Genomic DNA, 17969 nt, shown 5'->3' with positions numbered 1-17969 from the left:
CGATGGCAACAAAGATGATAGTGTTCAGAAAGAGTCAATTCATATGCCCTGGAGACTGGTAGACAAAGATAAGCACCAAGTAGAGAAAGACAGAACAGGCTAGAACAAATCCCAACTCCGGAGCTTTTGTCTCATCCTCCCAATGGAAGAACCTAGATGACAAAAACATAAGCCGAGAAAACCTAGTACCTTTCTATCGGTGATAGAATAAATCTGTCCGAACGCCATGGTAGCCACACCCAATCCTTTCCAGATTCAGAAAGCCAACAGCACAAAAGAAAATTCCGCTTTTCCTACCCTTTTTACCATTTCTGTATGCGACCAGTCAATCTTTGCTATAGACACGATGTTTGGCAGTTCACATACACGTGATTATAGTCATAGTTCAATCATCCAACCACACGCGTTGATAGAGGTGTTTTATCACCACATAAGATGAGCGATGAGGTGGCTCCAGAACAGCGGTAACTGGCAGATGCGAAACTGGCCAACATGTTGCTGTTCACTTGGACTTGCTCGCCTGAGACTTCGAGGTGCTTGCCTGAGGCTTTGACTTGTCGTCGTCAGGCTTGGGCTTGTGGTCCTTGTCCTGGGGCTTGGACGGAGCATTGCTGGGCATGCGCTCAAACAGTGTGAGGTAGGTGCGGCATTTGATACATTTCTTCGTGGGAGGCTCGGTGGTAATGTGGTTCCAGCCGCAGTTCCTGCAACACATAGTTCACGGTTGTGAGGAACAATGTTCGGGGTTCACGGGATGGAGGATCGAGGGGTGAAGGTCTGCGGTGTCAAGCTATAGGTGGGGTTCTGGAACGGTGTGAGAGTTAGTTATTGGGTTCAAATTCCTGCACAGACTTTTTCTGCTGACTGGTTTTGGAACGAAGAGGTTGGATGTGCAAGATACGTAGGTTTGAGGATTGTAGAGGTGGGTGGTGTGGATGAGATCGATATAAACGAAGAAGATGGCGAAGGAAGTGTTGGTGGTGAGAGAGTAAGAGACAGTGACTCCGGGGATGGCTTCGGGGGAGGCCAGCGCTGGGAGTAACACTGACGGGCCGTGTGTTAGGCTGCTAGGCCCGGGGCCTACAGTGAAGAACCCCTACTAAGTTAGTAGCCTAGTGCCGGGAAGTGAATGCTTTGCTCTCTGGGAGTGTGAGCATTTCGGTCCATCGATTCCTAAGGAACAGTTTATGGTGAAGTTGGTTTTGGCGGGTGAGCATGAACACAAGCTAGAATAACAACGAGTTACGCTAATATACATCCCGCACCCACCGCAACTGCACATCCTTGTGATCCTTCACCTGCATCGTCGACTTTGTAATCGCATTATCCGTCAACCACACCAACCTCCGCCGCAGCTCTTCCGGCTGCGTGATCCCGTCGACGGCAATCGGCTCGCACCGCGCGGACCGAAACAGCGTGGCCATGGTGGAGACAAACTCCACCTGGGACATCTTCATCCCCGGACAGACGCGGGGGCCGCCAGACCACGGAAGAAACGTCCCCCTCGGTGGGGATCTCACTTTGCCAGTGTCATCGATCCAGCGTGAGGGTCTGAAATCTGTGGCATCCTCTCCCCAAATCGTTGTGTCAAGATGAATGGCCGCCGCAGACACCATGACGTTCATCGGGGGCGCGAGGAAATGCGTGCCTTTTTCGCTGACGAGCTGTTGAGGTCCGGACACGGCGCGGGTCGAATGAAGGACGGGGGTGAAAAGGCGGAGGATCTCGAACTGTGTGATCTTGTCAGGAGTTTGGTCACAGGGTGAGAAGGAAAAGGGATGGGTACCATGAACCCCAATGTACGTTGGCACTTGGGGAACACTTCGTCGTAGGACCAGGTTGACGACTCTACAGGAAGATCACGCAGTTCGTCGCGCATCCACTCCTGCCATTCGGGATACGCGGCCAGCAGTGTCACCGCGAACCCCATGGTATTGGCAGTCGTCTCGTAACCCGCAACGGTGAAGACATACAGGTTCCCACTGAGCTCTTCTGGCGTGAAGGCAAACCCGGAGGTCGCGTCTGTGTCCGAGTTTTGCAGAAAGAAGCGGAGGAAATTGCTGCGCCCCGCGGATTCGTCCCTCGCCGTTTGGCGCTCCTCTTCAGAGATTTCAGCGATGTACTGCGGGACTTTCTCGAGACGTTGGCCCAAGAGACGCAGTTGAGCCGGCATGAAGGATAATTTGAGGAGCTTGGGAGGGATGAAGGCGGCCACGAGGAACATATCGGTTGCCAGCGCGAGGGCTTTGAAGTAGGCCGTACGAGCGTGCTCTTCCTGGTCGGCGCTGTCTCGAAGTGGTGCCGGCGACCAAGGGGTGGTTTTCGTGTACCCTGCCTGGCCGATGACATTGATCGCCAGGTTCCGCAATCCAGTAAGTGTATCCCCTCCCGGGTGGTTAGAGAGATATTTCAACATCGATTGGGCTTGTTCACGACTTTCCGACCAGGCGATTCGGCTGATGCGCTCGTCTAGGCTGGCAGCAAACATGCGACGGTGACGTTTCCTGCGAGAGATTAGAAAGAGCCAGCGTTCCAGTAAAGGCTGCGTACCATTCGTCGCCATTGGTCTGCATCTCTCATGTCAGTGTCTAAGCATAAGGAGAGAACGATGACTGATGTACCGCAAACACATTAGGCCCCAAGAAACCCAGAATCTTTCCGACAATAGGGGCTTGTTCAAAGTCATTCCTGCGTTGCAAGATCACATTCCCGAGATTGACATCTGCGGTCCTAAACACAAATCAGAAGGATGGCCGTACAAGACACATGGATAATACCCACCAGACCATGCATTCATCGAGGGTGAGCAAGACAAAGGTATTCCCCCAGCGGTCAAAAGGGCCGCGTTTCATGCGGAACTCCCAGCCATGTGTCACAAGATCCCAACGGTCGTAAAGCCATCCTGGAAGAACTGGTTGCAGATATGGACGCAGGATTGGAGCGAGAATCAACCAGGGGGCGCTTGAGGTCGGTGCGGGGGCGAAGACGATGGGAAATCTAGTGCGACGGGCTTGGATATACAAGCGCACAAAGAAGAGGGCTTTGTAGATCGCAAAGAGACACACTGTGATCCACCAGATCGATAACATTTCGAGCTCTATCCTGATTTACCTTCGATATTTTGTGATATGACAGCGGGATCGAGGCCCAGCCGCGCATTTGGATTTTTGAGGGTGAGCTCTGCTTACGCCAAGACGAGGGCGAGACATGCATTTGCTGCTAAAGCAAGTTAGCCGGTGGAGTCTTTCCGAGTGTGTTCTAGCTTGAACACCCTTGAATTCGATGGATCTGACCGGGGCAACCATCGTCTGATTTCCTCGTAAGAGATGGAGGTCAAAAGCGGGGAGTGGCTGTCGGACTACAGTGCCATATTACCACTATATTTCCTGTAGGGGATTAGTGTTTTTTTGGAAAGTGTGATCCTAATTCCCAACCATCTCGCGACTTCCTACGAACTTGACCACGACTCGCCCGTCTATGCTATTGGGTATATGCTTCATTATCTGGTCCTCTATCCTTGCATTTCAGCTGCGTATGCTGACAATGAAGGGCTGAGTTTCACACGATTCTACTGCTGACATCCAAATACTGCTTTGACCGGTTGGACTTAACTTCAACAGGACAGGGGCTGCACTTTCTTTGTCTCTATCAACCAATTGGAGTCTGATCTTACCATGATGTACCAGGATAACCAGCTCCACCGTTTGAGCTCATTTCCTACAAGAACAGCAAAAAGCGCTTCAATACGTCCGAGGGGTTCCCTCCCTTGAAGCGCTCGCAATGCAGGTCGCCGTTCTCGAGACCAGGTATCAAATTCGGGGTCTCTGTCAAGCACATATTATCTTACATAAAGGCTGTACACACCCTACATCAACAATCCAACCATCAGTGACTGCAAGGTCCGGCCTGTGATTCATTTTCTTTTCCTCATGATGAGGATTGAAAATTGGCGAGATCATTTATTGAAAGCACTAACGTAAGCTACATGGAACCAACCAGACAACATATCTGACAAGCACACAACGATTCAGGCCGCATCGATTCAGAGCGGAGGGATGCCACAAGGTGACTGGCTAGCCCCGATACCCCAGTCAAACCGACGAACAAGCCTGGGCGGATTACTCGGCTGATAGCCCCGAGAGTGGTCGAAGCCTCCGCCAAGAGGCTAAGCATCGGATAATCGGAGACCCCCATCCTAGCCCTCGTACCGAGTTCTTTCACACAACATGGCGTGGATCAAGTAAGTGGGAGTTATAAACTTACTAACTATTGTATCTACATCGTCCGACATAGAATCAGAAGCTCAGCTTGCGTCATATGAAGCCGAACAACCCGGTTGATGCGGAGAAGAAAACCACAGTCCGGGGTGGATTCCACATCCGACTCAGGCACCAGCTTTTCTGTCTATCGGCCTGACGTCATGTCGATTCCGCTCCACGTCAACTCATCTGATTCATCTTTCATCACACCGGGAGACAGCCCAATCGAACCGGTGGGCCGTATCTGGGGCCCCGGTTATATTTTCCCGCCGGACAACCCCGGCTTGCCACGCACGGAGAGCCGGCCTACACACCAGGGCCGGAACATCACTGCACCATTGCCAGTCTGGCATACGGCCAATAAACTAAGTATGTTGCGTGCTGGTGGACCATGCCTGATGAAAACAAGCATCACCGCCCGTGGTACGTCCTAGGGACGGTTGGCTGACAGGCCTTACAATCTATGACGCCAGACAGGAGAAGATCTTTTCCGTACCTGAAACCATCAACAGGCCAACACTGCTGAGAAATGTTTTGGATGGTGCTGTCGCGACGTCATGCCACTGACTCCTGCGAAGACTCTGTGCATGGGATGGGGATGGGAATAAGTATAGATCGGCAGGTATAAAGGGCCTTGATTCCACGTACGTTCTGCCAAGAATTGCAAGCTAATTTAAGCATTGTCTATCTGATTGACAGTGGAGCATTATACGCTGATTTCCATGCCTCTTTCTGCTTGCTCTAGTCATACCCTAACAACTGCCCGACTAATCTCATGCGCCGCTCATCACAATGACCACGCCTGACACCCACCCCACCTATCAACCTAACAATCAATCCGATGATCAAACCAACACAAGCCAAGGAACAATCGACAAGAAGACCGAGTTTCCACCCGACGACAAGAAAGCCCAACGCCGACAATCCGAATCCGACCACCCGACCACCTCCCAAACCGAACACGCAGCGCAGCGTTCCTCCGACGAGAGCGATGGGTGCCTCCCCTGCAAACCCCGACCCGACGGCAAGCGGGAGCTCAGCGAAGACGACTGCTACGACAAGCTGGGCTTTTCTTTCCCGTGGTACAAGAAATGGACGATCCTAACCGTGATCTTCATGGTGCAGATGTCCATGAACTTCAACACGGGCGTGTACTCGGACGCCCTCACGGGCATCGAGGAGACCTTCGGCGTCAGCGCGCAGGCGGCGCGGGTGGGCCAGATGATCTTCCTGGTGGCGTACGCGTTCGGCTGCGAGCTGTGGGCGCCCTGGAGCGAGGAGTTCGGGCGGTGGCCGATCATGCAGCTGAGTCTGTTCCTGGTCAACATCTGGCAGATCCCGTGCGCGCTGGCGCCGAACTTCGGGACGATCGTCGTGTGCCGGTTCCTGGGCGGGTTGAGTTCCGCCGGGGGGTCGGTGACACTGGGCATGACGGCCGATATGTGGGAGGCGGACGATCAGGGGTTCGCGGTGGCGTATGTGGTGCTCTCCTCAGTAGGCGGGTCAACTATCGGGCCCGTCTTCGGCGGGTTCATCGGCCAGTACCTCACCTGGCCGTGGGTGTTCTGGGTGCAGTTAATCTTCGGCGGCTTCACGCAAGTGCTGCACTTTTTCCTGGTGCCGGAGACCCGCGCCACCGTGCTTCTGGACAGGGAAGCCAAGCGCCGTCGCCAGTCGGGCGAGGATCGTGCGGTTTACGGACCGAACGAGCTCAAGACGAATCGTCTGGAGTTGCGCGAGATCCTGCGGATCTGGAGACGGCCGTTCGAGATGTTCGTGCGCGAGCCCATCGTCCTGTTTCTGTCGCTGCTCTCCGGGTTCTCCGATGCGTTGATTTTCACCTTCACGGAATCGTTCACCCTCGTCTTCGACCAATGGGGCTTCAACACCCTGACCAACGGGCTGGCGTTCTGCGCCATCCTGCTGGGATACATCATCGCGTACCTTATCTTCCTTCCGGACATCTGGCGCCAGCGGAAGATCCGCCAAAAGCACGGCTCGGCGGCGCGCCTGGCCGAGCGACGGCTGCTGTTGCTGCTGTTCCTCGCACCCCTCGAACCGATCGGCCTGCTGGGCTTTGCATGGACCTCGATCGGCCCCGCCTACGCGCCGTGGATCGCTCCGTTGATCTTTGCCTGTCTGATCGCCATCGCCAACTACGCCATCTACATGGCGACCATCGACTACATGGTCGCCGCCTACGGACCGTACTCGGCCTCGGCGACGGGGGGCAACGGATTCGCGCGGGACTTCCTGGCGGGCATCGCGACCATGTACGCGACGCCGCTGTACGAGAACATCGGCGGAAAGTTTCACCTGGCGTGGGCGTCGACGCTGCTGGGGTGCATTGCGGCGCTGGTGGCGGTGCCGATCTACATCTTCTACTGGAAGGGGCCGGCGATCCGGCGGCGGAGTAAATTCGCGCAGACGCTGGCGGCAGATCGGGAGAAGCACGCGGGGCGGCGGGCGAGTCGGTTGCGGGAGGAGGAGATGCCCTACGCGTAGATGCTTCAGTACTATTTTCGTTGGTTTTATCTTGTATGTTAAAAAGAGAGGGGCGATGCACATCCAACAGGGCTTTCACTCAGCTACTACACAGTATCCCATAGATCCGAAACCATCTCCCAGTAAAAAGCAACCAAACCGCACCCTTCACATGCCTGTCTAGACCCGCCAAGCTGCACAACACCAATAGTCCATGCAAAGCCACGCCAAGCAAGGGTGCAACGTAGCGCCAGCCAGCCCGCCAGCAGACGTCGATCACCCGTTCTTCCCGCGTAGCTCCCGCAACCTCATTATTTAAGCACACCCCTCCCGCCGAGCCACCCCAGTACAGTCCCTAAATCCCCCAAACTGTGCCCCTCGGCCAATCCCCCAAAATGCATTTCCCCCTCAACCTCCTCACCCTAGGAACCCTAGGAACCCTCTCCCTCTCCCTCTCCCTCTTTCTCGGCAGCACCGCCGCCACAACCTTGCACACAAAATTCCAATACCGCACGAACGGCACCTGGCTCGAAAACCTGGCCCTGGGGCCAGCCCCCGTCCCCGGAGACCCCAACACCACCCAGACACTCCTCGTAACCCGAATGGACGTCCCGGAGCTCTGGACAATCGACATCTCCACCGGCCAGGGGGAAGTGGTCGCAACCTTCCCCAACGCAACGGCCTGCATGGGAGTCACCCCGCTCGCGCGCGAGGGGGTCTACGCCGTCGTCGCGGGTAGACTCCAGATCACGGATATCGGACACCCTGTTCCGGGGTCGTGGGGGGTATACTCTGTCGACCTTTCGGGTGGGTCAGGTGCAGTGTCTGTGCGGAAGATAGCGGATGTGCCGGGGGCGGGGTGGTTGAATGGGATGACTCTGTTCCCGGCCGGGAGGTCTGGAGGCAAGGGCGAGGGTGGGACGGGGGTCGTGCTGATGGCCGACTCGGTGAACGGGGTGATCTGGCAGCTGGACACGCAGACCGGAACGTACGGCGTGGCGCTGAACGATACGGCGAGTATGGCGGCGTCGCCGGCGGATCCGTTGGGGCTGGGCGTGAACGGGGTGCGCGTGTGGCGCGGCTTCGTCTACTACTCGACTGACGCCGTGCAGGCGGTGTTTCGGGTCCCGGTGGGGTGGGATGATTCCTTGCAGACCGTGCGAGCGGCGGGCGCGGTGCAGACGGTGGCGGAGAAGGTCGTGGTGGATGATTTTGCGGTCGCGGAGGATGGCGGGTTGTATTTGATGGCGGTGGCGGATAATCAGGTGGTTAGGGTGACGGCGGATGGGGGACGGTCGGTGCTGGCCGGGGCGAGGGATAGTGCCCTGGTGGCGGGGTGTACGTCCGGGGTGGTTTCAGGGGATGGGCGGCGGTTGTTTGTCACGACGAATGGGGGGCATATCACCCCGCCGAGGGGGGGGGAGGAGCCGGCGAAGCTGGTGGAGATTGATTTGTAGGTCGGGGGATGTGCTTAACGGTCAACAAGTGCAGTTCGGTAGATTTCATTCGAAAGTTTAAATACCAGTGATTAAGATACAAGAGTAACAGTCAATATCAAACCCAGACAACGAGGAGCAGCTTTTCAGAACAAGCACATTACAGTCTCCCGGAGTTCATATCCCACATCCCTTCACCCTAACCATCAACCCTACAAAGCACTTCCCCTGCCTACGTCCACCATACTCCCTCACAACCCTCCCCACATCAGCTTACGCCTCAAACTCCACCTCCACGTCCCTTTCCACCTCCACGTCTCTCTCCACCTCTACATCCCGTCGACCACCCGGACTACCACCACTGACCCCAGCCGCCGCCGCCGCAGCAGCAGCCGGCGGAGGAGGGGCCACGGGCAGAGGCAGCGGCGGGCCAGGCTGAGGCGTGCAGGGCTCGCACTTGGGGATTTTGGCTACGCAACGTCAGTGCCCTCACCACCGCCTTCTCACCTCTCAAACCGAGAAATGGGACCCATGACTTACAGATTCCCTTGCAGTGCTTGGTATCAATCCGTCCACCCCAGATATAGCACTTGTCGGCCGGGACATAGTACCAGTTGCTGCATTGAGCGTCAGCGGGAGCTGGAGCCACAAACGCAAGATGGGTCAGACACGATGGGTGGCGTACTTGATCCCCTTGTACCGCTCGCCGTCCGTCCACAGACAGCTGACGTCGCGGGTGAGCCCCTTGGTGATGAAGGTGCGCTTGCTGTACCCGCAGGCCAGGGCGGGGCACTTGAAGCAGTCGAAGTAGTTGTGGACCTGGCCGCGGACGTCGCAGGTCACGGCGGCGGTGAGGGCGGCGTAGGCCAGGAGGAGCAGGGTGAAGAAATGCATGGTGATTTGAACAGTAGCCTTGTGTTAGGTTAGGTCTGATAAGTATGATCGATGTAGCTTCGCGAGTGTCTTTGCGATGCGCGGTCGGATAGAGCTTGGAGACAGATCGGCGAGAGCGACGGAGCTATTTATCTTCCCAACCCTACTATGAGCTCTATACCTCGCGCATAGTAATCCCCCGTCCCGCTGCTACTCTGAATAATGACGTCCACGACACCCCTTGGCGAATCTTGGCACAACACAGCCCGCGCCGATATTCCTCTCCAGAATCCCGTTCAGTTCTCATCAAGATCTCCGACCTCGTGTTCCGCTTCTAGCAGAATCACGGGCCCCATCCCATCTCCACGCGAAGTCAATGCTCGGGATGGGATCAAACTTCTTCCAGTCAGGATACGAGCCCGGCAGGTGATCATCCTCGGGTCGGACTATTCACCCGCGATACTATTTTAAGCCGCATCAGAGATTGTAGTAGTGGAAAGCTGCGGGTCCCGTAATGTACCTGGGTACCAGATCTGCGGGCTGTCATATTTAGAGACCATGTTCGTATTCTGGGCTGGAACCTTGGGTCGGCTTCCCGAGGACAATGACGTTGGGGGGGCCGCCGAGACCCTGATCCACCGGGTCGGAACACGATTTCACTGCCTCCGTCGAAGCTCGTATCTGTGTTGTGGGGGGGATTGGGGGGCGGTGGTCTGGTGTTGTTCTTGTCGCAAGGGGTGGTGCTGGGCGGTAGTGTCAGTAAAAGCTGTTCGTTAGTGGGCAGGCGAACTATATTGGTTCTGATATGCAGTTGACACTGTGTAGATACATCCATTTGTGGAAGTTGTTCACGCGCCCTCCTACGTCGGGCTGGTATTATCGCATAAGCACGAGTTGCACTTCTCCAGATCCAGCATGTATGAATTGATGGTGACTGATAGATATATCTTGCAGGGTCACTTCCGAAATGGATATATTGTACGGTGGCAAGACCGAGAAATGGACGACTCTGGCGGATGTCTCCGTCGGAATGCCCAGCCATCACCAGTGCCCAGGTAGATTCTTGGCGATGCTGGGCATAAGGCTTGATTTGCCAGGTTTCTCTTACACTGGCCATATCTCGCGGAGACCTCTGTCTACGACTATGGCAGGTCAGGGAGAGAAGGTTTGTGGCGGCATGGCATGTTACACCACGATGAAGTAGTCCTTTGAGCTAGCCTGAACTTTCCCTCCCTCGAACAACAAAAGAGCTGGCTTGAGCAATGAGCAAGTCTAAGATAAGCTCCATCTTCGCAAATGGCATGACCCCAGAACAACGGTGCTGTCGGAACAAGGGACGAAGAGGGAAGGAATCAATTGAATCCATAATTATTGCTACCATCCAACAAGCAGCTCAACCCATACTCCGCTTCCAAGCCCTAAGCTCCTAGTGCGGGATACCCCGGGGCGGACATTCCCATCTGCCGCGCCCAGTCTCCTGGATAGTAATGTATGAGCCAGGAGTCGATGACGTCGAGCAACGATACGGCCTGGTGGAGTCTGGCAGTAGAGATTAGAGGTACATAGTAGTACGTTGCAACTTGCTATTTTCTTCCAGGGAGCTGCAGGTAACCAGGGGAAAGGAAATGAAAGGACAACGTACGGATTAGGCCGCAATGGTAGTAAGGATGCTCGTCGATCAACCGGCGGAAATGCCAGCCTTGCATGCACACCAGGGCATCTCAGCCGCCATGGGCCACGGCTGCAGGCGCGTCGAGGCCGCCACCTGTCCGTTGGACTGGAAGGAGTAGAGGACGACCGGCTCAGTAATCAGCGCTTCTTGGTCAATCACGGGGTAGACCTGGTGCTTGGCGTCGAGGAGCACCTGACCCTAGCGCGTCATCGACAGCTACCGGAAGTCGGCGGTTTCGATCTAGTAGAGCGACATCAGGTGGGTGATTTCGGGTGGGGAATGGGGCTCGCGGCGGGGATCTGGGGATGGGGTCGTTGCCGGTGGTGCTGTAGCGCAAGGGGCGGGCAATGCTTTGGATTTCATGGGTGTAGTTTCGAAAGTGTTCGTGTTAACTCACGGGGGAGCAAATGAGTTTCTTCGGGTGGCGAGGATTCCCGCGGAATTCTGGGATGACGGAGGGTTATATGAGACAGCCGGGTGTAAAGGGGCGCAGCAATGATATGACTATGAAAGGTGCAGAACCTCGACCGTAGAGGCTAGGTTTACTCCGAGGTTCCTAGACCTAACAGGATTGCTATTTCACACATCGCGGAGGTGTTGATCGACGGCCGCCCATCTTTACATCAGAGCACGTCTTTATTGCAATTTATCGGCCACGGTCTCGCTTTCCACCCACTCCCCCTGCAGGAGAAGATCAGACGAGTCTTAGCGGATAGAGAGTCGAAGGGGTAGAGACCTGCACAAATTACCACTATCCCCTGGCTGTCGCGCGCTTGTCGTCGTCGTCGAGGTCCGGACCAGAATCATATTGAACACATATTAGAATTTTACCCGGCCAGAGCTCCTCTTCAGAAATTAGTGGTACAAGCATGACCAGTCTGAGATAAGCCTCATTAGGCTTGGAGTTTCGGAGGCGATGACGATACCATGCAGGTTGACAGAGGCAAGTACGTGGGGTGGTTTGAAGCAGGATTGGGATAATATGAAGCCTCAAGACGCGACGAGTCCGCACTGCAATGCAGGAGACCTGGTGGAGTGGACCGAACTTCGGAGACTCAATCTTCTTGAACGGGCTAGGTATCTCCAATTTCGGTAGCAAGTGGGGAGGTCGGAGCATCTCGCGTGCACTCCATTTTCCATCACAGGCTACTGTACTTCGTGTGTCAAAAGCGTCAGCTTTATTGGATGTTTATTAGAGGGCCAAGCCTCGGAGAGCGCAAGAAGAAGTCCTGAAGGCCTAGGGCTGTGGAGGCCTAGGGCAGAAATAGTGTAGATGAAGTTTGAGCTAGGCAGCGACGTGGCTGCCTGAGAACTCTTGGCTACCTCTTGGCAGGATGCCCTGAATGCTATGTTCAACCGTACTGTGCACTCTGCAATCAACCAGACTAACTGCCAGACAAATATGTGCGATCAGACAGTCAGATCTCCTCCATGCAATGCTGGTACCCGTGAATCGGTGGCTAGCCGCCCCACAATGGAACCCGTAATCGATCCACCCTAGCGCGCACAACTTGACCACTCAAGAAAAAAGAGCTCAGACATGCCACTGGAACAAATGGCAGGTAGCGCTTAAATACCTCTCGATAGTGCATGTATGCTTGCAATGAAGGCGCAACGTTGAATTCTATTTCGCCCAACCCGTGATCACATTCTATGCACTGCACAGCGCGTGTCTTTCGTTATCGAGAACCCAACCCTATTCCATTACCGATCATGGCCGACCATTCCTCTTCTATCCCAGATGCAACCCCACCTGCAGCCACCAACCCAGACCCCGACCCAGCCATGCTCTCCGCCCTCACCCGCTTCCGCGCGCGCATGCGTACCGCCAACCGCGCCTTCATCCAATCCCGCATCGCCGAGATCGAAACCCGCGACCCCAGTGGCCCCGACCAGACGAAGATCCAGCGCATGGCGGAGTGGCACCACTGCGACTGGGATCCAGCACCCAACCGCTGGGACGAGGGAAAGCCCTACCTCCAGATGGTGGACGAGGACGCCGTGCCCGACCGGCGCATGGACGGGGTCTACCCGACGCGGCTGCGCACCGAGACCGCGCGGCAGATCTACCTGGATATGCTGCAAGGGAGCGAGCATCCCGGGGTGATCCCGCGGTGCGAGGAGTTGGGCCGGTTCCTGCGGTACGCGCACGAGGTCCGGGATCCGGATCTGCGGCACTCCGGGGTTGCGGAGTTTGAGGCTGGGTTGTACATCCGTTTTGAGGATGAGGAGTTGGAGGGAATTGGGGAGGGAGTGAAGGGTGAGCGTGGGGAGGACGAGGATGAGGAGGGTGGACGGCAGCGGCACGAGCGTGAAGATCGGTACCATGAGTGTGTACGCACAAAGTGCGAGCATCTGCGGCAGTCGCTGGAACAGCCCGACAGCTATCAGTCGTCGCTATTTGGTAGGGCGACGATTGTGGCTGATGTGGATTGCGATCTGGAGGTCAAGGCTGGGGTTCTCACTGGGCAAGAAGGGTATCAGGGGCAGTGGCCCCAGTGGTATAGTGCCTACCTCTACTGTCGGAAATATCCGGATGACGACGAAGAAGAGGGTGAGGAGAGGGTTGGGGATGGGGAACAGAAGAAGATGAGGTGGAATGATGATATCCCAGACTCGCCCAATATTGGTGAATGGGGATGGCGGATTGTCTTCATGGAGGTGGACTACTGCGACCCCTGGGAGCCGCAACAGCTGTACGGGCGCAGACCGCGCTTTGACTCCATGCCCGAGTTCCTGGACTGGTACAGTAGCTGGTCAGATCATTTGACTGAGCGACAGTTGCTAAGTTATCGCCGGCACGCGCGAGGATGGGACGGCTGTCAGACCGACTGTGAGTCGGAGTGTGAGGATCACTGTTGATTAGGGTCTCGACTACGTACGACCGAGAGAACTACATACCCAATAGGAACCGAATACCAATATACATCTGGCAATCTGAAGTGATTGATCATTAGGTCTAACAAACCGACATGATGTAAATGTAGAGTTCTTCCATTTAGCAAATCTTCCAAGAACAGAGCCATGATTGTCCACTCAATATCACCAGGGTAGAGAGGGAATCCACAAGAACAAGCCATCATGGACAAATCCACAGCCGGAGCAAGTGATCTCATGCCCAGGACTATCGGCCTTGGGTCCGTGCACCAGCACGTCCAACATGAACGCCTTGCCGTGGATGCCGGCATACAGAGCATTGTGGACGAGGTCGTCGAGGCCGGAGTGCTTGCCGCAGCCGGAACAGGTTGCGCGCTCCCGCATCATCCGATTGCCACGCAGAGTGAGGAGGGATTTGTCTTGATGTAATTTAGTTTGAGCTCCCAGGCTGAGAAACGGATCTTGAAAAAAATAGCGCTATAGATAGTGATAAGGGGGGAACATACCCTCCACGTCGAGCATCTCTGCGATATGGTTTCTTTCCGCATCGGAGAGGATCCAGTGGTAGCCCTTCTCGCCTGTGGGCAATTGGAGGACTTCAGATGGGGGTCAAGTGTCGATGGGAAGTTGGTGGACGGGGAGCGAATGCATTTTGCTTGGGTTGGTGTTAGAATGAGGATTTTCCCAGTGTAGGCGGCTCGAGGAGTCTAGATCAGGCAATAGCAAGTTTGCTGGATTGTTTCCTTCTATCGAAACCTGACTTATTGTTGGGAACTGTCGCCCAGATATATGTGTCACCTTGTAAGGCATCGACGTAATCCGCCGGGACCAGACACCGGCGGATGATACCTTGCCTACGAGGAATACTGTGGAAGCAAGGGCCTGTAGACGATATGCATAAGACTTTTCGCATTTTATGCTGTACATTTTTTTCTTGTCGTCATGTGCGCAGTCCCATTTGTGTTACATTGCGATTGCCCCGCACAAGCCCGGTTCATTAGCCAAGTCAGCATGACAGGTGCAACAGGCTTGGCATCATGTCTGAACAATCCAATATGACAACACCTGTAGAAAATTTCATGGCCTTAACCTCCAAGGCTCCAATCTTGAGCCAGGTGCCAGCTTACTGATGCAGGTAGTACCCACCACAGCCTGCCAGCGTCGTGCATAAATGGCGCAGTGATTGAATCCACTATAATCACCAACAAGTCACTAAAAAGATGCTGGATGAACCATGAACGACTGAGCGCATGGCAGACGCGGATGACCAGAATGAGCAAGAAGTGACGGTTCCGCTAGGCAAACATGAGTCTGTTGGCTTTGAGCATCATATTAACCAACGATAAGACCCCATCACTGGAATCAAAGCACTGACAATTCAAGATTCCAGTTATTCGGTCACTTCCCCTCTGTTGCCACTGCACCGATCTCGAACAACAGAATCCAGCGTCGCAGGTTATGAGCCACCTGCTTACAATCAGTATCAAGTATATCGGTATCCACCTGGAAGTAACGGCATGCCAGTACATTCGGCCATCTGGTCAGCGCCTTGGTTGGGCCCACCAAGGATCTCTCTGACTTGACCAACCTTGAACTTTGAAACCTCGAACCTTGAAGAATGTGGGGAATCCCTCCTGCTCTCACATCAACAAGCTTCGAGCCATGCCAACCATTCCACCTTCCACGCTTCTTTCCCCGGATTCTCAATCATACTTTCCCAGAACAAGACCAGGAACTCGGATTTCCGGATTAAGTGCAATTGCGCTTGATTTTGCGGACCGAAATCAGGTGATTCCAAGCCTTGCCAGGTGGAGATATCCGCATCCGCAAGCAGGCAGCGCGAGCCAGGGCACGGGCACCACTAACTAGCACGGTCTTGCCCGGCGTCCAGCCCCAATCCTTGCCGCATGGCTGTGACCTTGCATCACCGCACATCCATGACGCCAACAATTCGAAATTCCCACGGTCACACTCGTCACCACCTACCCCCTTGTATTTATGGGATCAACACCACTGCGATCCTGTGACGGAGCACATGAACGATCACCATGGGGGCTCAGTATTTGTTATTGTGAGTGACGGTCTTACCATCAGAGAATACCGCTAACGAGTACATCAACCAGCCACTGTACCTACACCATCCCGGTCGCAGCCCTACTAACTATATTCTACTACCCGTTCTTTACGAGCAGAGACATCTGCAAAATCGCATTTTTGAATATTGTAGCCCCACCTTTTGCCCCCTTTGCCTTCAAAACGAAACCTGATGGATGATAGCTAGCGGTAGCAGCCACAATACCATGGGACTCCTACCTGATCCGCCACGGGATCTGGTCCTACCCCCCGGACGCCACCTTCAACCGAGCCCTCTACAATATTCCGCTGGAGGAAGTTGCCTTCTTCGTCCTGCAGACTTCCATCACGGGGATGGTATACTGCATCTGCTCCAAAGCGTTGGTGCTGCCCATGTACCTGCCCGTGCAGCCGGTGCGGCGGGCGCGAAATCTGGGGGGACTCGGGTTGGTCGCGTCGTTTGCGATCGGGATGATTTGTTTTGTATCAGGGGGAGGAGGGACGTATTTGGGGTTGATTCTGATTTGGGCTTTGCCGGTTGTTTTTCTTCAATGGTGGGTGGCTTCCTCTGCTCCTGCAGGCATCGATCATAGTGAGGGCTAACGCTGGTCAGGATGCTGGTCGCCCCGTTCATCCTCAGTCTTCCGTGGAACGTGACCACCTTTCCAATCGTCTTTCCGACCGTGTATCTGTGGGTCGCAGATCGCAGCGCCATGGCCGCGGGGGTGTGGTCGATAGCACCCGCAACGCAACTGGGGGTTCATGTTTTCGGGCTGGAGATTGAGTATTCCCCCTCATCATTTTCATTGTCTATGTGTAAGCTAAGAAACCCGCAGGGAAATGCTCTTCTTCCTCGTGACGAACGTGATGATTGTATTCGGCTTGGTTGGGTTCGACTACGCCTGTGCGATGGCCGACTACACCACCATCTGCACGGGTGATGCGCCCGGCACGACGCGCGATGCGGTGAAGGACGTCCTGCAGGCGATGATCCGGCCCCCGGCCATTCACGCCTCAGCCATCACCGACCTCCAGCAGGCGGTCGCACGGCTGCACGAGAAGAGCCAGAGCATGTTCGTGGGGAGTGCACTGTTCCAGGGCCCGGTGCGGGTGGATTTGATCTACGTGTACGCCTCCCCTTCCCCGTTGCCCCCGCAGTGAACACCATTAACAGAAACAAGATACTCCTTCTGCCGCGTGATCGACGATCTCATCGACGAAGCCGAAGACGCGGGGGAAGCACAGTTCTGGATCGCAGAGTGCCAGCGGTGTCTGGACGCGCGGATCCGCCCGAAGGAACAGGCACGCTGGGCGAGCCCTAAGCCCCCGTACGATCAAACCAAGCAGGCCCTCCTGCACCGCGCAATAGCTATCTTGCCGCTCTCCCGAATGACCACGCAACCCCTCTACGACCTCCTCAAGGGTTTCGAAATGGACCTCGCGTTCACCGCTCAGTCCACAGAAAAGTCCACGGAAAAGGACAGGGTCATCTCCCCAATAGCAACAGAACACGACCTCGACCGCTACGCGACCCACGTCGCCAGCACGGTCGCCGAGCTCGTCCTCGACCTCCTCCACCACCACTACAACCAATCCCAGCTCTACAACCACATCGCAATGGCCCGCGCCGGCCGCGAGATGGGCAAGGCGCTGCAGTGCGTCAACATCGCGCGGGACATCCACCGCGACGCGGCCATCGGGCGCGTCTACATCCCGACGACCTGGTTGGCCGAGGCCGGGCTCACCCCGGCGGATATCCTGGTGGATCCCCGGTCGCCGGCGGCGTACGCGATGCAGGCGAGGTTGCTGGACAAGGCGGAGGGGCTGTATGGTAGGGCGAGGGGGGCGATCGAGGAGTTGCCGGCCGGGGTACGAGGGCCGGTGCGCACGACGGTGGAGAGCTATATGGAGATTGGGCGGTATCTGCGGGAACGGAGGGGGGAGAGTCTGCGGACGGCGCGGAAGATGCGCTTGCCGGTGGGGAGGAGGCTGCGGGTGGCGTGGCTGGGGATGTTGTAGTGACGTGCAGCTAGGGGCAAAGGCCGGGTCATGAACAAACTTGTTTAGACGTGAATTCTTTTAGCGAGATCTGTTGTATGAAAGTTACTATGCTGGCTTCGACGCGTACTAGATTATCTCCCATACACAAGCACAAGCCCCAACTCCAGAACTGATAAATCCCCCTCAAACAAACCTAAACCACAACCAAACCGGCGGCCACCCCACCCCCAAAACCAATCCCCCCAACAACACCACCGCCACGGCCACCACCACCATCAAACCCAAACCCCGGGC

The 17969-nt window shown here is 55.6% G+C and overlaps 7 protein-coding genes across 7 annotated transcripts; 4 read left to right on the top strand and 3 right to left on the bottom strand.

The window, feature by feature from the left end:
• Positions 1 to 1117: 1117 nt before the first annotated feature.
• Positions 1118 to 3145, bottom strand: BO95DRAFT_384881 (cytochrome P450). The gene is made up of 5 exons (XM_025583461.1): positions 2782 to 3145; positions 2622 to 2730; positions 2551 to 2567; positions 1787 to 2504; positions 1118 to 1730 (listed from the first exon to the last, which is right to left on the bottom strand). The coding sequence occupies exons 1-5, from the start codon at positions 3087 to 3089 to the stop codon at positions 1248 to 1250; spliced, it is 1635 nt and encodes a 544-aa protein (XP_025444329.1). The 5' UTR covers positions 3090 to 3145; the 3' UTR covers positions 1118 to 1247.
• Positions 3146 to 4736: 1591 nt separating this feature from the next.
• BO95DRAFT_440852 (putative MFS multidrug transporter) lies at positions 4737 to 6834 on the top strand. The gene is made up of 2 exons (XM_025586053.1): positions 4737 to 4903; positions 5005 to 6834. Exon 2 carries the CDS (start codon positions 5052 to 5054, stop codon positions 6762 to 6764), a length of 1713 nt encoding a protein of 570 aa, XP_025444328.1. The 5' UTR covers positions 4737 to 4903; positions 5005 to 5051; the 3' UTR covers positions 6765 to 6834.
• A 277-nt stretch (positions 6835 to 7111) lies between these two features.
• Positions 7112 to 8200, top strand: BO95DRAFT_512726 (uncharacterized protein; the record flags this gene model as incomplete). The annotated part of the gene is made up of 1 exon (XM_025591541.1): positions 7112 to 8200. The coding sequence occupies exon 1, from the start codon at positions 7139 to 7141 to the stop codon at positions 8198 to 8200; it is 1062 nt and encodes a 353-aa protein (XP_025444327.1). The 5' UTR covers positions 7112 to 7138.
• Positions 8201 to 8381: 181 nt separating this feature from the next.
• Positions 8382 to 9149, bottom strand: BO95DRAFT_440851 (uncharacterized protein). The gene is made up of 3 exons (XM_025586052.1): positions 8865 to 9149; positions 8720 to 8796; positions 8382 to 8649 (listed from the first exon to the last, which is right to left on the bottom strand). Exons 1-3 carry the CDS (start codon positions 9071 to 9073, stop codon positions 8453 to 8455), a joined length of 483 nt encoding a protein of 160 aa, XP_025444326.1. The 5' UTR covers positions 9074 to 9149; the 3' UTR covers positions 8382 to 8452.
• A 3327-nt stretch (positions 9150 to 12476) lies between these two features.
• BO95DRAFT_319745 (uncharacterized protein) lies at positions 12477 to 13586 on the top strand (the record flags this gene model as incomplete). The annotated part of the gene is made up of 2 exons (XM_025581779.1): positions 12477 to 12939; positions 12979 to 13586. Coding segments are annotated over 2 exons (1071 nt in total), but the record flags the coding sequence as incomplete, so codon positions are not given.
• Positions 13587 to 13766: 180 nt separating this feature from the next.
• On the bottom strand, positions 13767 to 14123 carry BO95DRAFT_461556 (uncharacterized protein; the record flags this gene model as incomplete). The annotated part of the gene is made up of 2 exons (XM_025588829.1): positions 13767 to 14020; positions 14108 to 14123. 2 exons carry the CDS (start codon positions 14121 to 14123, stop codon positions 13767 to 13769), a joined length of 270 nt encoding a protein of 89 aa, XP_025444324.1.
• A 1434-nt stretch (positions 14124 to 15557) lies between these two features.
• On the top strand, positions 15558 to 17693 carry BO95DRAFT_491396 (terpenoid synthase; the record flags this gene model as incomplete). Its single annotated transcript, XM_025590641.1, has 6 exons — positions 15558 to 15672; positions 15725 to 15824; positions 15879 to 16228; positions 16288 to 16458; positions 16511 to 16801; positions 16856 to 17693. Exons 1-6 carry the CDS (start codon positions 15650 to 15652, stop codon positions 17691 to 17693), a joined length of 1773 nt encoding a protein of 590 aa, XP_025444323.1. The 5' UTR covers positions 15558 to 15649.
• Between the last annotated feature and the right edge of the window lie 276 nt (positions 17694 to 17969).

The sequence above is a fragment of the Aspergillus brunneoviolaceus genome (genome assembly GCF_003184695.1).
Source record: "Aspergillus brunneoviolaceus CBS 621.78 unplaced genomic scaffold BO95scaffold_18, whole genome shotgun sequence".
Classification (NCBI taxonomy): Eukaryota; Fungi; Ascomycota; class Eurotiomycetes; order Eurotiales; family Aspergillaceae; genus Aspergillus; species Aspergillus brunneoviolaceus.
This window is presented reverse-complemented; position numbering and strand designations above follow the sequence as displayed.